The 12,468-nt window shown below is 37.0% G+C and overlaps 1 protein-coding gene across 9 annotated transcripts in view; it reads left to right on the top strand.

The window, feature by feature from the left end:
• LOC131506714 (disintegrin and metalloproteinase domain-containing protein 5-like) overlaps window positions 1–12,468 on the top strand; it is a 134,141-nt gene that overhangs the window by 85,966 nt on the left and 35,707 nt on the right. For all 9 annotated transcript variants that reach the window (XM_058720610.1, XM_058720609.1, XM_058720615.1 and 6 more), the window contains one exon: window positions 4,710–4,905. In XM_058720610.1, the coding sequence (XP_058576593.1) occupies window positions 4,710–4,905 (196 nt within the window). The remainder of the gene's footprint in view (window positions 1–4,709; window positions 4,906–12,468) is intronic.

Here is a 12,468-nt window from a genome sequence, read left to right as displayed (position 1 = left end):
ATGCCCTCACAGACACAGGATTGCATATCAGTCACCGCTCTTATATCCCCCACTTCTGTCAGCACCCTGCCTTCCCCTGTGTCCCAGCTGTCTGCCTACCAGGCAGCATCTCTTTCCAGAATTTTATATCAGGTATAGTTGTGTTTCAAAATACTTCAGAAGACCCTTGGGATTTGGACACAGTGATCTTCTGGGGGAGGGTGTCACCACACTGTGGCCAGCATGTCTCAGGAAATAGTCATGCCACTGCTCAGTGGCAGGGGCTCAGAGTTAATGGGAAGTCACAACACACAACTGGCACCAGGGTATGCTGCCTCCAGCCAGTGTCTGTGTTCCTTTATGGGTGAATGGGTGAAGGTGGCAGCTTGATGGTGCCAGCCCTGTCTTTTGCCCACAGAGAGGCTGTATCATCTCTACCAAGCATACTCCAAGCAGGGGAACTGCTTCTCTTTGAGCAACCCAGGTTATCCTCAGATGGCTCTGCACACTCCAGGGGCTCCACCCTGCTTCCTCCTGGGAACACCACCAGGGGCTGACCTCTGAAACTTCAGACTCTGTGCTCCACTGTTCGTAGAAAATACTGGTGGTATTGAAACTGTCCTTTTTCCTCTGTCAGTGGTTTTGGGGAACAGTTTTCTTATGCAGTCCCCTATGGATGTTTTCACTCTTTCTCTCTTGCTGCTTTCAGGGGGGAGTGCTTTCTTATGCAAATCTGATGCACTTCTCCTCCTACCTCCCATCTTTCTCCTCTCTGGGAAAACGGCTGTCTCCCCTCTGTGGCACTGGCACTGTGGCTATTCTCTCCCCCAGTTCACCTCTTTGCACCATGTACCTGTTGTGTTCTCTCCCTCAAATTATACAGATTGTTCTGTTAGTCCTCAGATCAATTCCCTAGGTATTCAAAATACCTTGATGTCCATCTAGCTATGTTCAAGGGACAAGACAAACCCAGGATCCCCTTACTACACCATATTAACTGCCCCAAGCCATAGGCTCTCTTTAATATTTTTTCTTTTTTCTTCTTCTGACTGGATTATTTTATTTTATTTTTTTTAACTTTTTTTTTAACGTTTATTTATTTTTGAGACAGAGAGAGACAGAGCATGAACGGGGAAGGGGCAGAGAGAGAGGGAGACACAGAATCTGAAACAGGCTCCAGGCTCTGACCTGTCAGCACAGAGCCTGATGCGGGGCTCGAACTCAGGGACTGTGAGATCATGACCTGAGCCGAAGTCGGACACTTAACCGACTGAGCCACCCAGGCGCCCCTGACTGGATAATTTTAAATGATTGCCCTTGAGTTAACTGTTTCTTCTGCTTGATCAGCTGTGCCTTTAAAGCTTTTTAATAGAATTTTTCAGTTCAATCATTGTATTCTTCAGATCTAGAATTTCTTCTGTTTGGTTCTTTTTAAAAAAAATTTTCTCTTCTTTGTGAAGCTTCTCATTTCATTCATGTATTGTTTTCCTGATTTTGTTTATGTCTATCTGTGCTCTCTTGTCTGAGCTTATGATGATTATTTTTAATTTTTTGTCAGACACTTTGTACATTTCCATTTCTTTCATTTGTCTTCCACAAGACCTCTGTTGTTGGCATCATGTTTCCTTGATTCTTGATGTTTCTTGAAGTCTTGAACTGCTGCCTTCACAATGGAAGTGTTTCACATCTCTTCTAGTGTTTACTAGCTGGCTTCGAGAGAGAAAGAAACCAGTCAGTAGTCAGACCAACTAGAGTTTTGGGGGTCTCTCAGACCTTTTTTATGGGTGTGCTTGTTCCACTCCTCTTCCCGGGTTGTTTCACACCTCCAGAGGGCCGGAGTTTAGGGTTGTACACCTTCTCTCAATCCCAGAAAGTCAGTATGGCTATGGAGAGCCCCTCAGAAAATTTCCATAAAACAGTGCCCTGAAGTGTTCAAGGTTGTGCAAGTCAGCAAAGTCCAGCCAGGTGCTGATATCCATGTGTTGTCTGCAGGATTGTGCCCACTTGTTGGAGCCTCATGTGTACCATCTGCTGGAGAGTTTGTCGTTCTGGCGACAGGTTGTGAGTGTGGAGTACTGGGGGTGTTAGTTGGCTTGTTGTGGGTGTCCTCAGATAATGCATCCTGTTGGCTCATGGGTGAGGTTCTTGCTGAAGTCTGTAAGACAGTTAATTAGATATGTGGCTGGTTGTTGTAATCTATGTGCTAGTTGATGTGAACCCCCATCTCTTTTCCCTAGTCCTTGGTATCTCAAGACTATTTAAGTATGCCAATTCCCTAAGTGGTCTGAGTTGGGTGAGACAAAAGTAAATCTCTTGGACAGTATTTTGCAGGGCTGGGGAAACCAGCTTCTCATCACTTTTATTTTCCTCTGTCAGAAAAATCACAAGCCAAAAGTCTCTCTTGGCATTGAGCGGTGCCACCTTGAGGAATGGATAATGTGGGTAAAATGAAACTGTTCTTACCATCTTCCAATGAATCTACTCTCAGATTTTTTGCTTCATGTGGGGACTAGAACCTTTCAGCCAGATTGTCATTCAAGGTAGTTGTTAAAACAGGCTTTTCTGTGAGGATATGCAGCCAGGAATCTCCTATTCTAACATTTGCTGATGTTACTCTCCTCTTCTTTTCCATTATTTGATATAATTTAGTCATAATTATTCATATTAAGGGTAACTTTAAAAAAATTGACTAACCTATCAAACACAAGAAGTATAGAAGATTACTAAGTTTCCTGACATTGATGCATCAAAAGGGAATAACTTAAACCAGTTGTATCAACAGGGATATGCGAACAAGTGCTATTGAGACTGGAATAGTCGTTGGGCCTAATTATCAAAAGGGACATAGCCCAAGCTATGAATTTTCTGATATACATAATACTCTCTTTACTATGCAGTCAAGGCTGGTGTGGTGGTCAGAGGCAATAAATTAACCCACTTATTCCTTATTAGTTGTGTAAAGGGTCATAGCCCTGACAATGAATGACACATTACATGTACAGACGGAAAGTCTTGGCAAAAAATAAAAATAAATTAAAAACAAAATAAAAAAACACAAAAGATTTTCAGAGAAAGCACTTCAGAAACAAGGAGTCAGCCATTTTTAAGTTTTAGGGCTATTTTGGAATTAGGGAGCCAAGTAAAGAAAAATTAACACCTCTTAATAAAGGAGCAAGTAAGATGATAAAACATTTGAGGAACTGCACATTTATAAGTGTATTGAAAAAGAAGTTGGGTGAAAGAAGCCAATCTGAAAAAGTTACAGACTCTATGATTCCAAATATATGACATTCTGGAAAAGGTCAGACTACAAAAAGGACCATAAAAAGATCAGTGATTGCCAGGGACTGAAGGGGAGATGAATGGGCAGAGCATGAAGGATTTTTAGGGCAGTGAAAATACTTTGTAAGATACCATAACAATAGATACGTGTCATTATACATATGTTTAAGCCCATAAAATATATAACAACAAGAAAGAACTTTCATGTAAACTATGGACTTTGAGTGATTATGATGTGTCACATAAGTTCATCAATTGTAACAAATATACCACTCCAGTTGGAGATGTTGATTAGAGGGGAGGCTTTGTATGTGCTGATCAAGGGTTATATGGGAAGTCTCTGTACTTACCCCTCATATTTTCTGTGGCCCTTAAACTGCTATAAAAGACAGTCATAACAATAGAGGAAATTAGAATAAATGTAATATTTCCATTTATACATATTTATAACAGGAAGCATATTTTAAAGAAAGTAATATTAATACTTTTTCATTATACTTATATGTATTTTCCTTTGGAAACAATTTTGATCATTGTTTTTTATTTGATTGTTAACTCTATAAGCTTGGGTGACACAAGTATTGTGTTTTGTCTTCCCACCCATCACTTGAAGAATTTGTGTCAGAATTGTTATATATTGCAAATACTTGCCAACATGGAAAAAAGTATACAGAAAACCTATTTTGGGGAGTGGTGAATGTTACAGAGGTTGAGCCTCTAGGACCTTTGAAAGCTAGAACAAATTTGACTTGGTCTGCATAGGATAGTGATGATAGCGATGAGAAACTGGGGCTTAGGTTGAGGAAAGGGTTTGCAGTGATGATATTTGGGTATTTGTTGGTGAAGACAGGTATACAGGAAATGAATCCTGAAGCTATTAGCTAAAGCATAAGTGCTAAAGAGATCAGAGATATGTAATTGAGGACATTATTTTTTTTTACAGTTGTTTACAATATGATATGTGAAATAAACATTTCCTGTGTGTCCTTAAATTACCTTTAAAAACATCTAGAAACTGTTTTCTAAATCTTTATCATGTATATTTATTGTTTTGTAAATGGTTGATTTCTGCTTTAAGGAACAGCATATGGAGAAACTATGTGAGCATAGCCATAATGGGTTGGAAGTAACTTTTTGAAAGTAATTTTATGTTAATTCCTTAGCCGTGCTTTTTGTCTTTCTTTTTTTTTAAAAAAATAATTATGGTAGTCTACTTATCTTTGAGTTTCTCACTTCTCTCACGAGCATTATCCACTCCTTTATCCACAGTAAATTTAGCTTTTTAAATTTCTGTGCAACGCTTAAGTAGTTAATAAGAAGACTTAATTTTCTCATTGCTCTTAGCAACTTAGGAAAAAGTAAATGAGTGAAAATTTAAAACTTGAAGGGAAGTAGAACTTGAGTATCATTGATGCATAATCTTTTCTTATGTTCCTTTTCCCTTCTAGCTAAAATCAATTGGTATACAGTGTAGGAAATCATATGATGAATGTGATTTCACTGAATATTGCAATGGAGTTTCCCCACACTGTATGCCTGACACTTATGCACGTAATGGACAAAGTTGTGATTCAGGCAATTCCTTCTGTTACAAAGGACGATGTCGCATATTTACCAAACAGTGTAAAGAATTGATTGGAGGAGGTAATGACCATAACTTTCTCCTTAGTTCCTAAATTCTGATTATTACAAGCTTTGTTATTCAATTTTATAGAACAAAAGTAAATGTGATTTTTAATGAGTGACATCTTGCCTAGTATGCATTAGTGTTAAAGGAAATAAAATTTTCTTGATTCTGAAAAATGAAAAAAAACCCCAGAATTTATATGGAATTCTTGTTTGCAAAGGAAGAAACCTCAAGTGGAAATGCAACTTGTCAGAATATTATATAGAATTTGTGGTGGTGGGGTTTAGTTTAGGCTTAAATGAAACAAGGGTTTTTACTAGAACAAAGCAGAGCTCACCAAAGCCAGTAGGGAGATTCAAGACACCCTCTCGTTAGAGATTCTTACCACAGTGCAGTGCCTTACAAGCAGGGAGAAAACATCTAGCTCTCAGCTTCACCCAACAGAGAAGGATTTGCTTAGATGTCCAACATGCATACATTTTCAAGGGGGATGCCCAAACATCTGGAATCTGTCCTGCCAGTTCTGGGAGCTCTGATGGGTCTGAACTGTCTAGATGTCCAGGGGCAACAGGGGTGGCAGCTTGAGCTATTAGACATCAATGGTACTCCTCCTGCTCACCACCAAGTGAGTAGATAAATAATCCTAGTTCCCAGCTTTCTATTTGGGAGGCAAAGACTTGATCCATTAGTCCAGATCCCCAAGTACCAAACAGAAATCATGACGCTTATAATACACTAACAACTGAAAAATGCGTTAGAGGTATTCAACAGCAGACTAGATCAAGCAAACAAAATGACCAATGAACTCAAGGAGAAGTCACTGGAAATGATTAAGTAAGAACAGCAAATAAGATAAAGGAATGAGAAACAGTGACTTAAAGGGCTTATGGAGCACCATTAGTGGGACTATATGCATTATGAGAGTTCCAGAAAAAAGAACAGAGAAGAAAAGGATCAGAAAGCACATTTGGGGCACCTGGGTAGCTCAGTCTGTTGAACATCTGACTCTTGGTTTTGGCTCACATTTGGTTTGTGGGATCAAGCCCCACATTGGGTTCTGAACTGACAGTGTGGAGCCTGCTTGGTATTCTCTCTCCCCCACTCATGCTTGCTCTCTCTCTTTCCCTCTCTCTCTCTCACTCTTCCTAAAAATAAACAAATAAACTTTAAAAAAGAAAGAAAGAAAGCATATTCTAAGAAATAATGGTTAAAAAATTCCAAAGCTGGAAGAAGGAAATGAGATATCCAGATTGAGAAAGACCAAATAACCTCAAATAAGATAAACCCAAAGAAATCCATAAAATACATTATAATAAAATTGCCAAAATTCAAAGACAAAGAGAGAATTTTTTAAGTAGAAAAAAAAAGTAAGTTTTTACATCCAAAGGAACCCCCATAGGACTAGGAGGAAAGTTTTCATCAGAAATCTTACAGTCCAGAAGGTAGTGGGAAGATATATTCAAAGCACTGAAAGAAAAAGCTGCCAACAAAGAATATTATATCAGGCAAAAATGACTTTCAAAAATTAAGGGGATATAAAATCTTTCCAGACAAACAAAAGCCAAATGAATTCGTGACCACTAGACCTGCCTTACACAAAATGCTAAAGGTAGTAATGCTAGCATTATGGTGGCATAAGACATCCCTCTTTTTGTGTTTCCCTTTTAACAAAAAATCCACATATATTTATTATATATCAGGTCTATTTTAGGAAGAACAGAAGATGGGAAAATTGTTCCCAAGCTCTAAGAAATTAAATTTTAGATGTAAACACCTAAAAGATGATGTTAAGAGTAAAATACTAATTAGTAATGGGCTTCTGAGTAAGAAAATAATGCAATGAAGCTTTAAAAATGTTTTAGCTGAATTATTTTAAATAATATATAAGACAATGTCTACATATAAAATGAAATGGGTTCTTTTGTCTTTCCACAAATTTTTTATTGTGTTAAAATACACGTAACATAAAGTATACCATATTGAGCCATTCATAACTTTTCATATTGTAAAACTGAAACTCAGTACCTATTAAACAATAACTCCATTCTTTCTCCTTCAGTCCCTGGCAACCACCATTCTACTTTCTGTATCTTTGATTTTGACTATGCTAGGTACCATATCAGTAGAATCATATAGTATTTGTCTTTTTGTGACTGGCTGATTATTTCACTTAGCGTAATGTCCTCAAGATTCACCCATGTTGTAGAATATTGCAAAATTTCTATCCTTTTTAATGCTGAATAAAATTTCATTGTTTGTGTGTATATAGCACATTTTTATTTTTCCATGCATCCATTGATGAACACTTGGGTTGCTTTCAAATTTTTAGTTAATTTTTATTTTGTTTTTTGAGAGAGAGACAGAGTATGGGGCAGAGAGAGAGAGGGAGAAAGAGAGAACACCAGGTAGGCTCCATGTTGTCAGCACAGAGCCCGATGTGGGGCTTGAACCCACAAACTGCAAGATCATGACCTGAGCCAAAACCAAGAGTAAGACTTTGCCTCAGGTCATGATTTCACAGTTCGTGGGTTTGAGCCCCACGTTGGGCTCTGTGCTGACAGCTTGAAGCCTGGAGCCTGCTTCAGATTCTGTGCCTCCTTCTCTCTCTGTCCCTCCTCTCTTCCCCCCACCCCCGTCTCTCTCTCAAAAATAAATAATGGGGGAAATAAGGATGTTATTTGAATATTGAGTTTTTGTTACTCTACCTCCTTAAATTTAAATTTTGACCATTCTAATCCTAGTCCTTGGGTAGAATTTGGAGGAATTGAGAAGTTTGAACTAGATTTAATCAAACAAAATCAAATCAAATCAGTAAGTTGGGACAAAGCAAACAGATGTTAATTACTTATTGGGTGGGTTCAAGAGTAGGCCTTTTCAAAAGAGAATTGCTTATTATGGTAGATTCTGCTCACAAACCTATTTGTAGATTGTGTTTTGTAGCATCCTTTATGTGTATAGGTTGTGTCAGGAGAGAGAATGAAGTTTATTGAGCATGTTCTTCAACTATGAGAACTGTAAAGTTGCTAAGGAGAGCTCCTTTGCCAATTAATAGTGGTGACAACAAAAGATCTCAGTTTTTATTACATGTGACTAACATGATCAACACAACACACCTCTAAATAACCAAGTCATAGTGATGGGGCAGCTATTATTACATTTGAATTTTTTGTGATTTAAAAATTAGACATAACTAAACATATGACAGGGGTGAAGTAGGTGCACATTGGCATCCTTCCTGATTTTAAAATTCAGTAATTATTTTTTTTAAGATTTTATATTTTATTTTGAGAGAGTGTCAGTGGGGGAGAGGGGCAGAAGGAGAGAGAGAGGATCTTAAGCAGTTTCTGTGCTCAGCATAGAGCCAGACGTGGGGCTCAATCCCATGACCCTGAGATCATGACCTGAACCAAAATCAAGAGTCAGAAACTCAACTGACTGAGCCAAAAAAGACAATTCTTTTTTTTTAATTGAAGTATAGTTGACACATAATGTTACAGTAGTTTCAGGTGTACAGCGTAGTGATTCAACAACTCTATACATTATGCTGTGCTCACCATAAGTGTAGCTACCATCTGTCACCATACAACACTATTACAACACCATTGACTATATTCCCTATGTTTTACTTTTTATCCCCATGACTTATTAATTCCATAACTGGAAGCCTGTATCTCCCATTACCCTTCACCCATTTGCCCATCTCCCATACTCCTTACTGGCAACCATTAATTTATTCTTTGTATTTATGGGTCTGTTTCTGCTTTTTGTTTTTGCTTTTTGTACATGTTTTGTTTCTTAGATTTCACATATAAGTGAAATCATATCGTTTTTGTTTTTCTCTTTCTGACTTATTTTACTTAGCATAATATCCTTTGGTCCATAAATTTTGTCACAGATGTCAGTATCTCATTATTTTTATGGCTGAGTAGTGTTCCATTGTGTGTGTGTGTCTATATATATACATATGTACATATACATATGTACATATGTATATATATAGACACACACACACATATATGTGTGTATATATATATATATATATATATATAAAGAATATTACATCTTCTTTAACCATTCATCTATTGATGGATGCTTAGGTTGTTCCATATTTTGGCTACTGTAAATAATGTTGTAATAAACATAGGGATGCATGTATCTTTTTGAATTATGGTTTTTTTTTGTCTGTTTGTTTTTTTGGGTATATACACAACAGTGGAATTAGTCATATGATATTTCTATTTTTAATTTTTCAAGGCACCTCCATACTTTTTTCAATAGTGGATATACCAATTTACATTCCTACCAAAGGTGCACAAGGGTTCCTTTTTCTTTACATCCTTGTCTTTATTTTTATTTTTTTTACTTTTAAAATTTACATCCAAATTAGTTAGCATATAGTGCAACAATGATTTCAGGAGTAGATTCCTTAGTGCCCCTTACCCATTTAGCCCATCCCCCCTCCCACAACCCCTCCAGCAACCCTGTTTGTTCTCCATTTTTATGAGTCTCTTCTGTTTTGCCCCCTCCCTGTTCATCCTTGTCTTTAATTGTCTTTTTGATTCTAGTCATTCTGAGAGGTATAAGGTGGTGTCTCATTTTGTTTTTTCTTTGAATTTTTCTGATGATTAGTGATGAGTATCTTTTCAGGTGTCTGTTGGACATCTGCATGTCTTCTTTGGAAAATGTCTATTTAGGTCCTCTGCCCACTTTTTAAATTGGATTGTTTGCTTATTTTTGGTGTTGAGTTGTGTAAGTTCTTTACATAATTTGGATCTTTTTTTTTTTACATAATTTGGATCTTAACCCTTTATTGGGTATATATCATTTGCAAATATATTCTCCTATTTAGTAGATTGCCTTTTTTCTTTGTTGATGGTTCTCTTTGATGTGCAAAAGCTTTTTAATTTGATGTAGTCTTACTAGTTTATTTTTGCTTTTCTTTCCCTTGCCTGAGGAGACATATTTAGAAACATGCTGCTATGACTGGTGCCAAAGAAATTACTGTGTGTTTTCTTCTGGGAGTTTTATGGTTTTGTGCCTTACTTTAGGTCTTTAATCCATTTTGAGTTTATTTTTGTGAATGGTGTGAGAAAGTAGGCCAATTTTTATTCTTTTTCATGTAGCTGTCCAGTTTTCCAGCACTATTTATTGAAGAGTCTGCCTTTTCCCCAGTGTATATTCTTGCCTCCTTTGTCATAGATTAATTGACAATGTAAGTATGGGTTTATTTCTGGTCTCTGGATTATGTTCTGTTGATCTAGGTGTCTCTTTTTGTTCCAGTACCATACTGTTTTGATTACTACAGCTTTGCACCATATTTTGAAACCTGGAATTGTGATACTTCCAGTTTTGTTCTTCTTTCTCAACATTGCTTTGGCTGAGGTCTTTTGTGCTTCCATAAAAATTTTAATATTATTTGTTCTATTTATGTGAAAAATGCTGTTGAATTTTTGACAGGGATTTCATTGAATGTGTAGATTGTTTTGGGTAGTATGAAAAATTTAATAATATTGATTCCTCCAATCCATGACCATGGAATCTTGCATTAGTTTGTGTCATCTTCAACTTCTTTTGTCAGTGCTTTAGTTTTCAGAGTACAGGTCTTTCACCTTGGTTAAGTTTATTCCTAGGTATTTTATTATTTTTTGGTGCAATTGTAAATGGAGTTGTTTTATTAATTTCTCTTTATTCTACTTCATTGTTAGTGTACACAGGCACAAGAAAATTTTGCATATTAATTTTATATCATGCAACTTTACTGAATTCTGCACATTTACTGAATTATTACTTCTAATAGTTTTTTTTTGTGGAGTCTTTAGGCTTTTCTATATATAGTATCATGTCCTCTGCAAATAGTAACTGTTTTACTTCTTCCTAACCAATTTGAATTTCTTTTATTACTTTTTCTTGTCTAATCGCTGTGGCTAGAATTTCTAGTACTAAGTTGAATAAAAGTGGTGAGAGTGGACATTCTTGTATATTTCCTGATCTTAGAGGAAAAGTGCTGTTTTTCACCATTGGGTCTGATGTTAGCTGTGGGTTTTTCATATGTGACCTTTATTATGTTGAGGTATGTTCCCTCTAAACCCACTTTGTTGAGATTTATCATAAAAGGTTATTGAATTTTGTCAAATACTTTTTCTGCATTTGACAAATGATCATATAATTTTATCCCTCATTTTGTTAATGTGGTGTATCCACATTATTGAACCATCACTGCATCCCCAGAATAAATCCCACTTGATTGTGGTGGATGATCCTTTTCATATATTGTTGAATGTGATTTACTGATATTTATTGAGGATTTTGTATGTATGTTACTCAGAGATATTGACCTGCAGTTTTTGTTTTGTAGTATGTTTATGTGGTTTTGGTCTTAAGGTGATGCTGGCTGCATAGAGTGTATTTGAAACTTTCCTCTTCTTTTATGTTTTGGAAGTTTGAGGAGAATAGGTATTAATTATACTTTAAATGTTTAGTAGAATTCTTGACCTTGACTTTTATTTTTTGGTAGTTTTTTGAGTACTAATTTAATTTCATTACTAGTTATTGGTGTGTCCAGATTTTCTATTTCTTGTTTTGTTAAATTGTTTTTTTAAAGAAAGAGAGAGTTTACATGAGCAGAGGAGAGGGGCAGAGGGAGGGAGGGAGGGAGAGAAAGAGAAAAGAGAGAGAGAGAGAGAGAGAGAGAGAGAGAGAGAGAGAGAGAATCTCAAGCAGGCTCCATGCTCAGTGCAGAACCCAACATGGGGCTTGATCCCATGACCCTGGAATCACAACCCAAGCCAAAATTAAGAGTTGCTCAACTAACTGAGATGCCCCTAAATTTTCTATTTCTTCTTGGTTCACTTTTGCAAGATTGTATGTTTCTAAGAATTTATATATTTTTTTCTGGATTATCCAATTTGTTGGCATATAATTTTTCATAGTAGTCTCTTATAATTCTTTGTATTTCTGTGGTGTCAATTGTTATTTATGCTCTTTCATTCTGATTTTATTTATTTGAGTCCTCTCTCTTTTTTTCTTAATGAGTCTGGCTAAAGATTTATCAATTTTGTTTATCTTTTCAAAGAACCAGCAAGCTCTTGATTTCATTGATCTCTTCTGGTTTTTTTTGTTTGTTAAATTTTTTATTTATTTCTACTCTGATCTTTATTCTTTCCTTCCTTCAACTAACCTTGATCTTTGTTCTTGCAAGCTGAAGTGGGTGCAAACTGGCAGTGGGAGGGAGAGGGGAGAGTCCCAGAGCTCTTTGCACAGAGTGCAGAGCTGAAACTGAAGTGGATGAAGGTCATGTTGTCCCAGGGCACTCCATGCACAGGGTATCTAAAGCAAGGCAGGGCATGGGCTGGAGGTTCCCAGGGCACTTTGTGCAGGGGTTGTTCTTGTGGGGTGACTGGAGCTAAAGCAGGTGTGAGCTGGGAGGTCCCAGGGCATTCTGAACTGGGAGTGCCCCCATAAATCCATCTATAGTCAAGGTGGTATGGGCCTGGTGTGTTCCCTGGGTGCTTTGCACCTATGTCAGTTGGGCAAGATGGTTGGAGCTGTAGTGAGCATGGACCAGGGGTGCCCTGGTGTGG

Source organism: Neofelis nebulosa, chromosome 3 (assembly GCF_028018385.1).
Source record: "Neofelis nebulosa isolate mNeoNeb1 chromosome 3, mNeoNeb1.pri, whole genome shotgun sequence".
In the NCBI taxonomy this organism is placed as follows: Eukaryota; Metazoa; Chordata; class Mammalia; order Carnivora; family Felidae; genus Neofelis; species Neofelis nebulosa.
The sequence above is the reverse complement of the archived record's forward strand: the minus strand, read 5'-3'. Positions and strand labels throughout refer to the sequence as shown.